Here is a 15,233-nt window from a genome sequence, read left to right as displayed (position 1 = left end):
CTAGCTTTAATTACTAACAGACCACTCTTGATGAAGAAAAAAAGTACCACACACACAACTAGGCTTTGGGTTTGTAAGTAGCAATCTACTATCTAAGATACATTCTTCATTTATATATCTACCCCTTTGTGGCTTGACTTAAGATTGTATTAATTTCCCATTGGTGCTACAATAAAGTAACACAAATTTACTAGTTTAAAACAACACACACTTATACTGTTACAGTTCTGGAGGTCAGAAGTCCAAAATGAGCCTTATGGATATTATGAGGTAAAATAAAAATCAAGGTGTCAAGCAGGGCTGGCTTTTTTGAAGGCTCCGGGGGAGAATCTGTTCCTTGACTCCTCCAGCTTCTAGACAATAAGGCTAGTAGCCTTGTCACTCTAATCTCTTGCTTCTGTCATCATATCTCCTGTTTCTATAGTCTGATCTCCCTTTGGATACCTCTTACAAGGACACTTGTGATTACATTTAGGGCCCACCTGGATAATCCAGAATAATCCTCCCCATCTCAATCTTCTTAACCTAAACATACATACAGAATCCCTTTTGCCATATAAGGTAATGTTTACAGGTTACAGGCATTGAGGCCTAGATATCTTTTGGGGCCATTATTAAGCCTTCTACAAGAGTAGTTTGGAAATTTTGTGTATACTATTTTTCAGTCAACAGTGTAGTAATTTGTTTAATGTGAAATTTGTAATAACTTGTGTTAATCTGTAATTGGTAGTAATTTGTTTAATGTGTCTATCACCAAATTTAATATATAAATTGAATAAAAATAAATATTAATTAAAAATAAGTATTAGATTAAGAAGTGGAAGTTGTTTAATACTGTCAACTAATTCATTACATGACAAGGTACAAAAGACCTAAAAACAAATTCCTTGGCTATTGAGCTACATAAAATTAGCTTGTATTTAAAATGGAAATATAAGTCCCAGGAAAGGGGAGAACATGTTGGTTAAGCACTCATTTGGAATGAAGAGATAATACTGCCTGGTAACAGTCATGTCCTATGTATCAAAGAGTTCATAAAACACACTGAAAATTATCAAGCCTGCTCAAGATATATAGGGTTAGAAACTTAGATTCCAGAGACTCTAAATTCCTTTTCAGATCCAGTTTAATAAAGCAATACATGATTAAGAAAGAATAAAAGGGAAAGAAACCAGCCTGTACTGAATAACGCTTTGATTCTGGCAGGCTGGCCAATCTCCTTACCTAGGCTGGAATAAATGTGGCTGAGAATACGAGCTGGTTGTACTCTGATGGGGTGCACATCAGCAATAGTCTCCACATCAATTCCCTTGTTCTTCAAAATGGCTTTTATTTCTTCTGTCTCAGCAAGAATGGAAACTAGGAAAGAAAGATGAAGTCAACAGAAAATTTTATTTCAATAAGAATCTAAAGGTCTCTCAACCCACATAATATTTTTGAAGGGAAGAGAAAAGGAATGGGAGGAAATTAATCGTTATGGCAGAAACTGATGAAACAAGTATCATGCTAGGTACAAAATAATATTATCTAAAGAGAAAAGGAAACAAGATCTCATGGCTAGAGTATTCAATTCTGGTTTTTGGCTGAGTACCTATGTGCTTCCAGAGAATGCCACACTTACATCTGGGATTCCATGTTTAAATAGGAAAAAAAAGACGAGGGCCAGGATTATGAGGATAATAAAGAATACTTTAATGATATGAATTGTTCTAGAGCTAAAGAATGATAAAAGGCAAGGGAAGCTGAAGATAAAGAATTGAGGTGCCATATTTGAAATTGTGTGTGGTTGTTTTGGGGGATGAGGATAACACTTCTGTAGATTCAGAGCCTGCCAAGCCTGGACAGCTCCTTTTTCTTCTTCTCACACTCATGTCTCTGAAGTGGTAATCAGACACATGAGAGAAGTCCAGGCCAGCTCCCTGATTCTTCTGTTTATTCTCCCTCTATGGGACTGATACCTGTCTGGGGGCCAATAATCTGAGAAGGGCCTCAGCTGTTTTAACACTAAGCACTGGGGTCAAACAGGCACCCTCTTCCTGCTCCTCTAGTGCTGCTAAATGTGCTGAACTGGGTTTGTGAGAAAACGAAGGTACCACTCAGTTCATTCCAGGTTACCAGTACTGTCTGTGTTGAGTTTTGGAGGCAAAAGCCTAGTTCACAAAGTGCTATTCTGCTTTCCTTTGCCATTATCTTTTGTACATTTGTCTATCATGAGGACTTCATGATATTGTATTACTGTGGCCTGGGACAGGATATGCAGGGTATGGTGATTACAGAGTCCCCTGGACACAACACCATCTTGATTACTTCTAACTGAAAATGACAAAGATTCTTCAGGGAAAATATACAGAGGAGGAATAATAGTGGGCTGACAAAAGTCCAGGGAAACACATGTGATCATTCATTCATTCACGAATAAATATTTACTAAGCACCTAAACGGATAAGGTACAGTGCTAAGCACTAGGGATTTAGAGATGAATAAGTTAGTCTTTCCCTAAAGGAGTTTACAGAGTAGTGAAAGTGATAAACACACAAACTGATTACAAAATAACTTGCTAAGTAAACTGAGATAAGCATAAAACATTATGAGACCACCAAAGAGTGACAGCTATCTAGTCTGAGGTTGGCAGGGGATGGTTTCAGAAAAGGCTTCCTGAATGAGTTGATGCATAAGCTGAATTTCAAAGAATGAGTAATTCAGCCAGGAGAAAGAAAGAAATAGGAATGGGGAGAGCCATTCCAGTTAGAAGGTTCAGAATGATAAGACATGAAAATGGAAAAGAATGTGGTTGTTTGTGTATGTGTGTGTGAGAGAGAACAGTAGGGGGACTACAACATACTTCAGTACTGCTGTAGCATGAAATATCTTGCACAGTGGCAAAATATAAAACCAAAAAAACTCCCCCGAAAAACAAAAAACCTACCACCACCACCAATAATAACAACAACTAAATGAATCTGGAAAGGCAGACAGGTGCTAGATCATCATGGATGGCATATGTGTCACTTTAAGGATTTTGTATTTTATCCTTGGGTAATGATTTCCAAATTGTATTCTTCTGAGCCTCAGGGTTCTGTAGAGGGTAGCAGGAGTTGAGAGGACTAAAGGAGATGCAAAAGAACAATGCTCTGGGGCCCAGGAATACTTTGAACCCCAACAACTCAGCTCTTTGTTTATATTTTATAAAATACTTAGAAAAACACTTATTTGGTACCACTTATATGCTAGGCACTGCCATATGCTAGGGATACAAAGACAGACATAATCCCTGTAGAAAATGATACTGACATTGAGTCTTGCTAGAGGGCTGAATAGGAATTATTCTGTTAAAAGAGAAGGCAAAAGTAAGGAAGAAGTTATTCCAGACAGGAAGAAATAGCATAGACAATGGCTCAAGGGCAAAAGAGAACAAGGTAGATCTAGGAATTATAAAAAGTTCTTTACAGCTGGAAGACGCAGTGGTGAGAAATGACACTGAAGACGGGGTCAGGGACCGGATCATAATGAGCCTTGTAAGGCACGTTAAGAAGGTGGGCAATGGGAAGCCCCTGCAGATGAGTAATCAGGAGAATAACATATCCATGCCTCCAAGTTGAAAAGAACATATTGAATACGTTGATGATTAAAGAATAAACTGATACACTATAGAGGAACTAGACTGAAGGCAGGGAGACCACTTTAAAAGCTATCATAGTAATGCAAGGAAAAGATGCTGATTACTTAGATTAGGATCATGACATTGGTAATGGATAAACCAGATTACTGAATTATTTAGAAGGTAAAGAAACCAGGACTTGTTGTCTGATTGAATACAGGAGGTGAGAAGGGAAGTATTGAGAATGATTCCTCAGGTGTTTATTTGTGTAACCGAGAGAAAGGTGGGCCATTTAATGACACTGTCAAATAGGTAGAAAAGCAGACATGGGTGATGAAGTACTAGGAGGGTGAGGCTGAGTTTAAAGTGCATGTGAAACAACCAAGTGAGCCTGTCTTAAAGAACACTGATACAGATTCAGGAGTCAGGAGCGTAGAAAGAAATGAGATGGGTCAAGGAGAATATATAGAGAAAAAGAGAAAAGGACCTAAAATATAATCCTGAGAAATTTCAACATATAAGAAATGGGCAGAAGAAGAAAAGCCTGGCGGTGGGAGTGAAGGGTTCTTGCCTCATGGCTTATATTTTCTCTATGGTTTAGGAGGTGGGGTCATCTTCTGAGAGGGTAGAAGTACGGAGGTAGTAAAAGGGAAAAGGTTAGGAATGGGAGGAGGCTGAGAGACAACAGCAAATACTCCAAGTAAGAAGAGCAGTGGGCTAGGGACAAAACTCCCAGGAATGTCAATAGTTAAAGGGCAAAGAGAAGAAAAGGAGGCCTAGAATAAGACAGAAAAATACAAAATTTAGGTTGAAGGAGATCCTAGAGAGTATGGTATCACAGAAGACATGGGAGTTAAGAGTTTCCAGAAATAGAAACAATAAATGAAACAGAAAGATCCACTAAGAAATGGATTGAAAAATATCTGGGTTTAGCAATAACTTAAGCAAAAACATTTTCAGAGGAATAATAAGCTAGTTGTAAAGGACTGAAGAATGAATGGAATATAAAGAAGTAGAAGTTTGGATGAGAAAGGAAGAATTAGATACCTAGAGGGAGATGAACATGTCAATGTACTTAAAATCAGAACCAACAGAGAAAAAAAGTTTGAAGATGACAGGAAAGAGTAGGTTTCTAGGAAGGCTGGGAAAGAGGGTAGGATCAAGCATCAGGAGGAGGAGTTGGCACTGAAGAGAAGAAACACCTTTTCTGAGACTTAAGGTAAGGATAGATGAAGATATAAGTAAGATTGTGGTGGGGGGTTGGGAAACTGACAAAGATCAGTTTCATCCTAATTCTTGGCCTTCTGCTTCATCCTGGATAATATATTTTTTTAACTTTTGGGTTTTTTGGGAGCTTTTTAAAGCATCTTTATTTAAGAAGTCAAAACTGCAGACAGGTAACAATTCCAGGTGTTGATACGTTTTGTACAGAAAGGTTGAAATATAACAAATGTAACTCAACCAGTCTCCCCATAGATTCTTCCAACCACATCCAAAGTGTCCATCACAGGCAGTCCCTTAGCCACTTTCAAACCAGGAAGCTCAATTCTTTACAGTTAGCATACCAGTTTTCTCCAAGGGTCTCTCTTCCCTCCCCTGCCCCAAGTTTTCTTCAGAGTACTTTTTCCAGGACAGGATTATGGCCCCAGTTGGGAACCAGGTGAATAAAAGACAGGCACCACCTAAGGCCTAGCTTATAAGATGTTATTAGCTTAGTCAAAGTTCATCAAATAGTATCAGCACCAAGAGTAAGATCTTCACCAAGTCTTGTTTTTGTAGCCTCCATCCAGGGACAGCACCACCCAAACTTTGCAAGACAGCTGGATTCAGTTGAGTATAATGGAAAAAATATAGCACTTTTGGAAGACAAAGAGCCTACAGCCACACTTGATTTGATCACCCCCACATCAGACAGACAGGAATTTGGATTAGAACTTTCAATGCAGAGATCAGTATAGAAGAGGAAAAAACCAAAAACTTTTGGTCACTACATAAAACCCAGAGTGCTCCAAGGCACAGATTTAGCCAATATTTAAGGGAAAAAATCATCAAAGCCTCAACCTTTACTTATAGTCTTTATTGAAGTTGTACAAAAAGAATCTCCCAAAAGTGAAAAAATACATTATATACAAAAACACTTTCTCTTGGGAGGAAGGATGCTCCCTCTTTTAACATTCAGTGCCTTCAACCTATAGCTCTGGTCTCCACTGTCCCCTCCACTGCTGCCCAGCTTTCAGCCTGATTCTCAGCCTCTTCTTTCAATATTATCCAGCATGAAGCATCAGGCCAAGAAAGAGGCTGAAAACAAGCAGTGGGGTTGAAAAAAGAAAAGGTGTGGAATAGTGGTTGAGAAGAATGAAAATGCTGATTGACAATAACAAGGACTAACAGGAGGTATGGTGGGCCTAGCTGAGTTGGAGACTGTGGATAGCACTCTGCTCATTTGTGTGACTTTTTTCTCTGGTAGATTTTAGCAGGCCATGTATAGGATCAGAAAATACAGACTGTGAAATTGATCTGGGGCTATGATTTTTCTGGTGGCTGTAGCAGAAGTATGGTGCACTGGTGATTAAGATATTTTAGATGATCAAACTAAAATTATGGAAGGGTAGACTAGTAGAAAATACAGACAAATATAATGAGGGGAAAAAGAAAATTTAAATAGTATATAGTTATGACTAGATATTGGGACTTTTGGGAATGGAATATCTGAGGTGAAACAGTTCTAAAGTTTGGTCCTCAATGTGAGTGGAGTAGCAGTGGAAGGAAAGGTCACTAGAGTTATGGATATTCAAGAATATTGAGGCTAAAATGTTCACTATGGCAGGAATTAGGAAAGAAGAAGAACGCTATGAGCCAAGTCTCAAAGTCTTTAATGAATGAATCAGAGTAACCAGGAGGCCAATATAGTCAGATGGCATAAGCCTCAAAGGACAACAAGGTTTCTCATGGGATGGGAAGAGTAAAGGTCTTATATATAATGTTTGCTATATACAGGCATACCTTGGAGATATTGCAGGTTTGGTTCTAGACCACTGCAATAAAATGAGTATCATGATAAAGCAAGTCACAAAAATTTTTAGCTTCCCAGTGCATATAAAAGTTATGCTTACACTATGCTTCAGTCCATTAAGTGTGCAATAACATTGCATCTAAAAAAAACGTAAATACCTCAATTAAGAATACTTTATTGTTAAAAAAACGTTAACCATCATTTAAGCCTTCAACGAGTCATAATAACATCAAAGATAATTGATCACAGATCCTTATAACAAATATAATAATGAAAAAGTTTGAGATGTTGCAAGAATGACAAAATGTGACAGAGACACAAAGTGAGCAAATGCTCTCGGAAAAAATGGTGCCAATAGAACTGCTTGACACAGAGTTGCCAGAGACCTTCAATTTGTAAAAAAACCACAATAACTGCAAAGAACACTAAAGCAACGTATGCCTGTGCATTGATAAGCAAAGACTATCTGTATGAACACATAGGATGCCAAACATAAGAAGGTTTAGAAAATACAAAGGGTTATTTTCTATATAGAATCAACTCCAGTGAAGGTTGGGGTTGAAATGGAGACATATCAGAGGAACCTCACAGCAGGATCTCGTCCCATATTGGACAGTGTTGTTGGGGAGTCAAAAATCACCTGGAGTTTTCTACCCTAGGAGACTAGGATAGTAGTGATGTCATTGAGAGTGTTAAGGAAGGTGGAAAGATCTGCTTTTCTTGGGAGAGGTAAAAGGATGGGATGGAGACATACAAGGTTAGTTTTGCATTTGAAGTATAAGTGGTAAAGATGTTTTATATATACTGGGACTAGAATTCTTAATGTTTATAGAGCTTAGCCCAGTGTTTTGCATAGAGTAGATAACCTCAAAATTTAAGTTGATTGCTAGGAATAAAAAATAAAGGTTTGGAGTATTCTCTAAAGAGGTAATAGCTGGAGTCTCAGAAGCAAACTGATTACAAAGGAGGCAGCCTAGCAAACGAATGCAGGTATAAATACAGGAAGATAAGAGTATAAGACTAAGTACACAACCATTAGGAGGATATGAGAAGAAAAGAATACTGGCAGAAAAAGCACAGAAGGAATACTCAGAATGAAAGCAGAGATAATCAGGAGGCTATAATATCGTGATGGTGAAAAGAAAAGAGTTCTCAGAAGTAAGAAGTGGTTAAGAGTGTCAAATAACATCATTTATTAAGCATTTGTTCATGGTTAGAATTAAAAGCAATCCTGAAACCAAACAGAACCAAGTTCATGCTATACTTTTCGAAGCCTAACAAAATACATCATAAAGAATAAAGTCATCATTTGCTGGCCCAAACCAGATCTGTAATATAAAGTTTCTGCTGCTGGGAATAAGAATATAAAATAGATAAACAAGTTTATACTGTACAGCACAGGGAAATATATTCAGTATCTTGTAGTAGCTCATGGTGAAAAAGAATGTGAAAATGAATATATGTATATTCATGTATGATTGAGCACTGTGCTGTACACCAGAAATTGACACAATATTGTAAACTGACTATACCTCAATAAGAAAAAAAGAATACATACCTTGGACCACAACATCTGGCTTTGGTACAGTAGAAAACCTACGATTCAGGGGATCAATTTCTCCAGGAGCTAAAAATCCCTGAAGAAAAACAATAAAAAGATAGATTATATATCTTTATAGAAAGCTAATGTTTGAGGAGAAACAACATACCCATGCCAGAACCCTGTATAACATGTGAGAGGCAGGTATGGGAAGGAAATAAACACCTTTACTGTATAAAAAAGCTTGAACTCCTGAATTCACATCCAAATTAATTTTATCTGGAGTTAATTTCTAGTGGCTGCCACAAATTCTTTTTTGGAAGTAGATGGGGTATAAATGATACACAGAAAGTTTTCTAGTTATTCCTCCACCTTCTCTGGATGTACATGATCAGACGATCAGATCACAATGCTTATAATCAATAATTTAAGTCACTAGTCCTATTGCTTTCACATTTACTTATATGCTTGTTATGCTTTCTGTTCAGCAGATATCTTTTGACTTGACTTGAATTTCTGTCCTTGATAAAATGGGATAAACTCATGTAGCCCTTAAGAATACTATTCATCTCCTTTTTCATAGCATTTAATTTATTCTAATTGAATGAGAAAGTCACCAGGTAAGGATTATTTTAAGCATATTATTGTTACATTCTAATAATGTCAACTAAAGATAATCAAACTTTTATGTTGTGTACCCAAAACTCATAGTGATAAATGTGAATTATATCTCAATAAAACTGGGAAAAACAAAAGAAAACAGAATAAAAACAGCTGCAGAAAATAAATAGTTGTAGATAAACAGGCCAAAGTCTCTGGCTCAAAAAGGATAGCTAAGTCCCCACCTAGATCCTCTAGAAGCCTGGGTTATAGCTTACTTTATATAATAACCTACAATGGGGAAATAGATTTGTCAGTAAATCTGGAAAACTTGGAAAGGGAACCCTTTTTATGGCTCAAAATGTCACAAATAAGCTGGACATAAAGTAAGAAATTCCCAAGTGCTTCATTAAGAACTATCTCAACAGAATTTAATATAATATAAGGAACATTTAAAGGGCCCTCTACCAAAAAAATACAAATAAACAAAAAAACTATGATGCTCCCAATCATAGTCATGATACCTAAAATTATCTTGTCAGTTTATTCAATTAAAGACTGAAACATTATGTTGCTTGGAAAAGTTAGCACTTAAATCCATTATAAGTCATTACTATCTAAGCACAGCTGCATTTGCAGTAACCAGGCAACACACTAGGGGACGTTTTGAAAGGGAACTTTTTAGGGTGTGATGCCAGAACAGCTCCAAGTACAGTATGCTGGGCAAGCATGAGGGACATGGTTGCCCAGAGAAAGATTTTTGTCAAGGATTGGCCATGCTCCCACTCCAAGGACCTGGAGGAAAATATGTAATTAAGGCAGAATACCAAAGGCAAAAGATATACCCTTCAGATTTAATGAGCTACTCACAAATCTGATTGTTATGGTGACTAAAGCAGAAAAAAGGGGAAAAGCCTTGAAGTTTCCCCTTACCTCTGCCATCAAGCTTCCTAAGATATATAGAGACTGACCCCACATATGAGGCAACTTGCCCATGGGGACTCGGTCCACAGTGTGAGGATTTTGATATTCTTCATCAACCTAAAAAAAAAAACATAAAGAGATGAAGAAAAAGAACAGGTTTAAGATATTAGACAACAAAGAGACTGAGTCTGAATTGCGATTCATATTCTATAAAACAGTCACACATGCAATGCACTGAAAAGTCAAGCACCATGACTACAGCCTAGGGCAGTGCTCCTCTGTACGTGGATACAAATCACCTGAGGATCTTGTCCAAAGACAGATTCTGACTGAGTAGGTGTGGGGGAAAGCCTGAAATCTGCATTTCTAACAAGCTCTCAGGTAATGCTGCTGATGTTGCTAGGAGCTTAGTCAACTTATTCCCCACCAACATGGAAGACTGCATCTCTCCCCGGTTAATGCTCTTTTGCAATGGAGAAGAGGAACGATGGTAATCCCAACCGGCATTTTGGGAAAATGGAGACATACTTCATTTTCCAAGCCTGATCTACTCAAACAATCCCAGATGACTAGCCTCAAAGCAGAAAATATCAAATCCTGAGAGTTTACATAGAACATCACTCTAGTTCTGCCTGCTGATCTCTGTATCACTGTCAACCATAAGGTTTGATTTCTTAAATCAATCTCTGAACAATTTGTTTTACTTTTTAAAATTGAGGTAGGGATGACATACAAAAAGGCCATACACACCTAATGTATGCATCTTGATGAGCCTGAGGATAAGTACACACCCGTGAAACTACCACTGTAAGGTTTGGTCTTACCCTTGTCTCATTATGCAACAGTGCCATAACTGAGCCTGCTTTAAAAATTTATTTTCGAAGGAATAAAATCATATTTTTCTTGTCCTATACCTAAAGACAAATTATAGAACATTAAAATCGGAAGATTAGAAGTTATTAGACTCAAACAAGGCACTCCTTTCAAGGTACTGCTCCTCTTCTCCTAGCTCCTGGGTACAGCACTGTCCAGCTCACCTTGTCAGGAGGAACACTGTACAGCTCTGGCAGAAGTGGGACTCCATTTTTGCCCTTGATGAGGACTGCTTCAAGAGCCTCTCTGTACTCTTGAACCTGTAGATAAAAGAAAAGGAGAACAAAATTTATAGAGATTTCCCTTTGGGGATCAAGGGGAGAGTTGTAGCCAAAGAAGGTCCTATTACAAAGGAGTGTATTCACCTAGTGAAAGGGAGAAGAAAGGGAAGCAGCATTTACTAAATGCTTATTGGAGGCCAGATACTATGCTAGGAGTTTTGGACACTTTAACACATTTAATTTTAATAATTATCCAGGGGTGTGTAATTAAAGCTTTTCTACAGGGAAATTAAGGCTCAAGGAGGTTATGAGCTTGTGAAACATCACACAGTGAGTGCAAGGCTAACCCCAGATTTGAGCCCAACTCAGCCTGCCTCCACGGGCCTGTTTTTAGCCACTATGTACTACCCTAAGTATAGCTTTTTGACTTAAGATATAATTGCTTTTAAAACTGTGTTTTATCTGCTAAATTAAGTTTCTATTATGATCAAGTTTACATTTTTTGTTTAACAATTTGCTGTAGATTAGTAATACATAAAAAGTAAAAACAAAAAACCCACTGTAATTTATGGTGAAAAAAATATACAGTCAGTTCTGCTGTAACAGTTGTTTTGAAAACACAAATTTGTTCCAGTGTGTTTGATATATTAGAGAATAATTTGAGCAAAACATGAATTTCATATCTGCTCATGCACAAATTCAGTCTGAGAATGCACTCAGTTGAACTGAGTCATGTAATACACAAAACACACATGTGCACACATGAGAACAATGAACCACAACCCGTCCACATATAACATCCATATGTGGTGTTATAACTTCCTACCCAATTTCAGGCAGCTCTCTCTACCACTCCCGAGCTGCTCCCATGTTGTGGCTGCCCTGGCTGCATGGCTCTGTGCCTTCCCTTCTCTTTAATTTCCCCCTTTATCCTCAGCCTATTTTTTTATTCTTTCTCCCTGTTCTATATTCTTTTCCTCTTTTCTCTTACGTTCTCTCTCTTTTGTTCTCTTCCTGTGGCACATAGGATGAGCATGGGAGCCTCGCAGGTAAGCTGGTAAGAATGTGGGTGCACATATCCACAAGCAAACTACAGGTGTTTTTCAAGGCATAAGTTTCATATCTATTGTGGTATTTATGTATTTCTTAAGCATTTAACATGTAAAGCCGTGATACTGTTTTTATTACATTCCTATCATTTTGTATGTATTTCTGACAAACTTTTTAAGTGTTGTTCCCAACCACGTTTTCCCTTAAGTCCTACAGTTTTTATTTCTTGAATATGTAGAGCATGGTGATTTTCGCCTCATTATAGCCAAACTGAATGTACCCTGCACTTATGACATGTCTACCTGTGAAATTCAAAGCATTTTAGGGCTAAGTTCTTCTTCACTGAAGAGAGAAGAACTATTCTCATCATATGTACAGGCAGACCTCATTCTACTGCACTTCACTTTATTGTGCTTCACAGATACTGCATTTTTTACAAACTGAAAGTCTGTGGTAACCCTGTTTGAGCAAGTCTATTGGCACCATTTTTTCCAACAGCATTTACTCTTTTTGTGTCTTTGTGTCACATTTTGGCAATTCCCGCAGTATTTCAAAGTATCTACCAGAAAAAAGATTATGATCCATGGAAGGCTCAGATGATGGTTAGCATTTTTTAGCAATAAAATATTTTTAATTATGGAATTAATACTTTAATAAAGGTGTGACATTGTTTCTTTTAAGACATACTGCTGTTGCACACTTAATAGACTCTAGTGTAAACATAACTTTTATATGCACTGGGAAACCAAAAAAATTCATGCACCTCGCTTTATTGCAATATTTGCAATATTTGTGGTAATCTGGAACCAAACCTGCATATCTCTGAGGCACGCCTGTACAGAAAAAGCAAAGAAGTCAATGACAATACTTGGGCTACTCAGTAGTCAGTAGCAAAGCCAGGAAAAAAAAAAAGAATAAAAAAGAATTCAGGCCTTCCAACTCTTTTTCCCCCAGAGTTCAAGAAACCTGAATGTGCTTTGTATTTACTTGGCACATTTGATAAATAAATCTTCCTTTGAGCAAGCACAGTTTTTGCTAAACAATTTTGTGGAATTTGAGAAGGACAGAGAAAAATGGTAGAATCAAAATAGGGTGGTCAAAATAGGGCGGGTATTTCTATTACTGCTTATTTCATTTCTTGCTCAAAAATGGATACTCTATCATTTACTAAAATTTAGAGTAAAATAGCACTTTGTGGTCCCTGAAACTTTGGTATAACCCTATTATTCAAACTCATATTGGCAGTTACAGATTACTATTGGCCAAAGCATTCAAATTACACAAAATTGTATTTTATGTAGCCAAGTATAAATGACTTCCAAATGTGTTGGATTTATGTCCAAGTTTAGAACACAGCCAGTCTGCAGAGTGCCTAACACTAAACTTACTTGATTAAATTTCCCAACCTCACTGTTTTCCAGCAATGGTTTCTAAACTACTTTATTTATGTAGCTCAAAAAGCAATGATGACCGTATTTTCTGGGGTGAAATACAGGGTATGAGTGGGTTGTTGTTTCGTTTTTTGTTTTTTTGTTTTTGTTTAGGTCAGAACATCACTTCCAAGATTTATTAAAAGAAAAAAGACATACAAAGTCAGGAGGTAAATTCAAGCACCTCTAATGATTAAGGCAAGTGGACAGGACTTGTTATTTTGCTTTCTCTATTTGTTAAAAGTCAAGTCTGAGTGCTGACAATATCCAGGTCTTGTAACTCTTAACCTAGTGCCCTCAACTACTAGTATCTAGAAGATAACTCTGTCTCCTCCCTATTAGGGAAGGCTTTCATTTGGACACAGGCTCAGCACAGCCATTAACTGAAAAGAGGAAGACATAATAAGAACATTCTACTGAAATGCTCTTTTCCCAGCACATTACCTGCTCTGCATTGCCACTAAAGATCCCATCAAGGATAAAGTATGTCCAGAACAATGGCCATTCACACTCAATGTTTTCAAATAACTTCAGCTCAGCTGGTTCATAGTACAGACGATTGGGATCCTGGTAAAAACACAATAAACAAAGTCTGTCTTATCACTCCAAGGTTAGACTATACCTTTAGTTCAGAAGTATTACAACACAGTCTTTCACCACTGATACAGTTTGTTTCAGAGAAGGCAGAGCACATACACAATCCCCTCCCTTAGTACTTCGTCATGTGACTCTTAGTAGAACTGGGATAATAATGACACCACAAGCAGGTGTATGAAGATGTGAGTCTAATTCATAATAAACTTGAGTTCGGTTTTGTATTTGTTAAGTTTGAGGTAGCAGCAGAACACATAAACAGAAATGTTAAGAAGGACAGAAAGAGATGAGAGTTTGGGAATCTTCCTTATAGAGGTGACACATGAAGATAAGTTACAGATGTAGTGTGTGTGTGTGTGTGTGTGCATGTGTGTGTGTTTGTGTGTGTGTGTGTGTGTGTGTGTGTATATAAAATGAAGAAGCAGCCCAAGAACAGAGTTATGGTAAACCTTCATAGTTTGATAAGAGAAGGATAGAAAGAGAAGAAAATTAGTATGGGGTAGAGTTGTGGAAATTAAAATAGGAAAAGAACTTCAAGAAAATGTAGGGATAGGTAACAGTGATGTACGACAGAGAAGTCAAGGTGAATAAGGACTGAGAAAGGGCTGCTGGATTTTTTTTTTTGGCAGGGCCAAGGGTGGGCACATCCCAGCATCCCTGCCCCACCCCTCTCCTCCCAAAGCTGCCTCTTGGTCCAGTTTCAACCAGGGGTTAGAGACTGGTCACTTAGGAGATTATGATGATATTTCAGAGCACAATTTTAATAGTTCAATACGGGCAGAAGTCAAAGGTGTTAAGTCAAAAGGTTTAAAGAATAAAGTGAAAAAGGGGAAGTAAACCAGAAGAGTTTGAGCTCGATAATTTTAAAAAAATCATAATGGCTCTCGACCAGCAAACCTAAGTGTTCAATAATGTTTACAAAGCCAATGAAAGTGTTTATTATTCCCTTTAATAATAGTTAATTTTCTCCAATGATATTTCCAAGGAGAACTTTTGATATGTAGAACAAAAGGAAGTTAACTTTTCAAGATCAAGTACCATTTAGAGCTAACCAACTGCAAAAGGTGGGAGGGATCCAAAAAAGATCCACTGATAGATTTTTCCCTTTATAATTATTAAATATTTGGGGGGAAATACTTTGAGACTATGTAAATATTCTGCTTCTCCCTAAACTTTCATCCATTGCTTTAAGCATCCATCAATAGCTCTTTCCTGAAACTAACCAACTGCAAGAGGTATAAGGACTACACCTTCCTCTATTTTATTTCATCCAGAGAGACTCATAGACAATACTTGGCAACTAGTCCCAACAAAGGTAGCAAATATCAGTTGTTGTTATTCTATTTAGTGATTACTTTAAGTACTATCAGTGAGTACTATTTTCTCTGAG

General features: G+C 37.4%; 1 protein-coding gene across 5 annotated transcripts in view; it reads right to left on the bottom strand.

Moving 5' to 3' along the window:
- The window catches only part of PHKA1 (phosphorylase kinase regulatory subunit alpha 1), a 99,044-nt gene that overhangs the window by 57,475 nt on the left and 26,336 nt on the right, over positions 1 to 15,233 (bottom strand). For all 5 annotated transcript variants that reach the window (XM_064483039.1, XM_031446387.2, XM_031446388.2 and 2 more), the window contains exons 10-14: positions 13,694 to 13,816; positions 10,713 to 10,808; positions 9,685 to 9,792; positions 8,170 to 8,248; positions 1,225 to 1,359 (exon numbers count right to left, since the gene is read on the bottom strand). In XM_064483039.1, the coding sequence (XP_064339109.1) occupies positions 1,225 to 1,359; positions 8,170 to 8,248; positions 9,685 to 9,792; positions 10,713 to 10,808; positions 13,694 to 13,816 (541 nt within the window). The remainder of the gene's footprint in view (positions 1 to 1,224; positions 1,360 to 8,169; positions 8,249 to 9,684; positions 9,793 to 10,712; positions 10,809 to 13,693; positions 13,817 to 15,233) is intronic.

Source organism: Camelus dromedarius, chromosome X (genome assembly GCF_036321535.1).
Source record: "Camelus dromedarius isolate mCamDro1 chromosome X, mCamDro1.pat, whole genome shotgun sequence".
Classification (NCBI taxonomy): domain Eukaryota; kingdom Metazoa; phylum Chordata; class Mammalia; order Artiodactyla; family Camelidae; genus Camelus; species Camelus dromedarius.
This window is presented reverse-complemented; position numbering and strand designations above follow the sequence as displayed.